The 818-nt window shown below is 37.9% G+C and overlaps 1 protein-coding gene across 1 annotated transcript in view; it reads right to left on the minus strand.

The window, feature by feature from the left end:
• N6AMT1 (N-6 adenine-specific DNA methyltransferase 1) overlaps nucleotides 1–436 on the minus strand; it is a 5,930-nt gene extending 5,494 nt beyond the window's left edge. Inside the window, exon 1 of the mRNA XM_026846649.1 lies at nucleotides 410–436. Coding sequence (XP_026702450.1) covers nucleotides 410–436 — 27 coding nt within the window. The remainder of the gene's footprint in view (nucleotides 1–409) is intronic.
• Between the last annotated feature and the right edge of the window lie 382 nt (nucleotides 437–818).

Genomic DNA, 818 nt, shown 5'->3' on the forward strand with positions numbered 1-818 from the left:
ATGACTAATACAGTAGATTAATCTTTGTTGCTTTAAGCACGTTTAAGGTTGAGGTGTGTTTTGTTTGCTAGCCTCCATTTTTGGCTTTGGCACTAGAGAAGGATAACCAAGTTTAATTTTTCACTTGCAACTGTAAATGGCATCTGTAAAACAGAAAGTATCTTCCATTCCTACAGAAGAATTTCATTTTTGAGCATAGTTCATAAATGCAGCTAACTAATTTTGAAGCTAGGTTTATTCTGTTTATTTCTGTATCCTTCGTAAGTCACCTTTGCCTAAGGATATAGGAAAACACAGAAAGGTAGCTCCTGCTTAACAGGGTGGGGGTCTCACCCTTTACCTTCCATTGCAAAGAGCTGTGAAATAAGTACTTTGTCCTGAAAGTTCATAGAGTATCTATTCCACATACCCATGTCAGGTCATCATATGTCGTCATGATGTCATCAATATACTTAGTCCTTGCGGTAACAAAAAATTTGTTAAGTAAATTCTTAGAGAAAGGACTGTGTCCGCACACTGCAGACAAAAAAAACAAAAAACAAAAAACAAAAAACAAACCCAGCAAACTGAATCTCTGGGACTCTTACAACTGGGGACAGTTCCATTCTTACAGCAGATGTGGTCACTGGTGTTACCTGATGCATGCGCTGGACACCAGCTCACCAGTCAAGTATCTGGAAGACTCAGATGAAAATTCACTATTATTACATCCTGCTTTCCACCTGCCTTTAGCTGTGGCCCACCTTCAACATTTCCAAGTAAAAGCCAATGCTTTTTCAAGTAGCCAACAAAAATTATGGAGAATTATAATTAATACA

This window comes from Athene cunicularia (assembly GCF_003259725.1).
Source record: "Athene cunicularia isolate RWA chromosome 1 unlocalized genomic scaffold, athCun1 chr1_part1, whole genome shotgun sequence".
Taxonomy (NCBI): domain Eukaryota; kingdom Metazoa; phylum Chordata; class Aves; order Strigiformes; family Strigidae; genus Athene; species Athene cunicularia.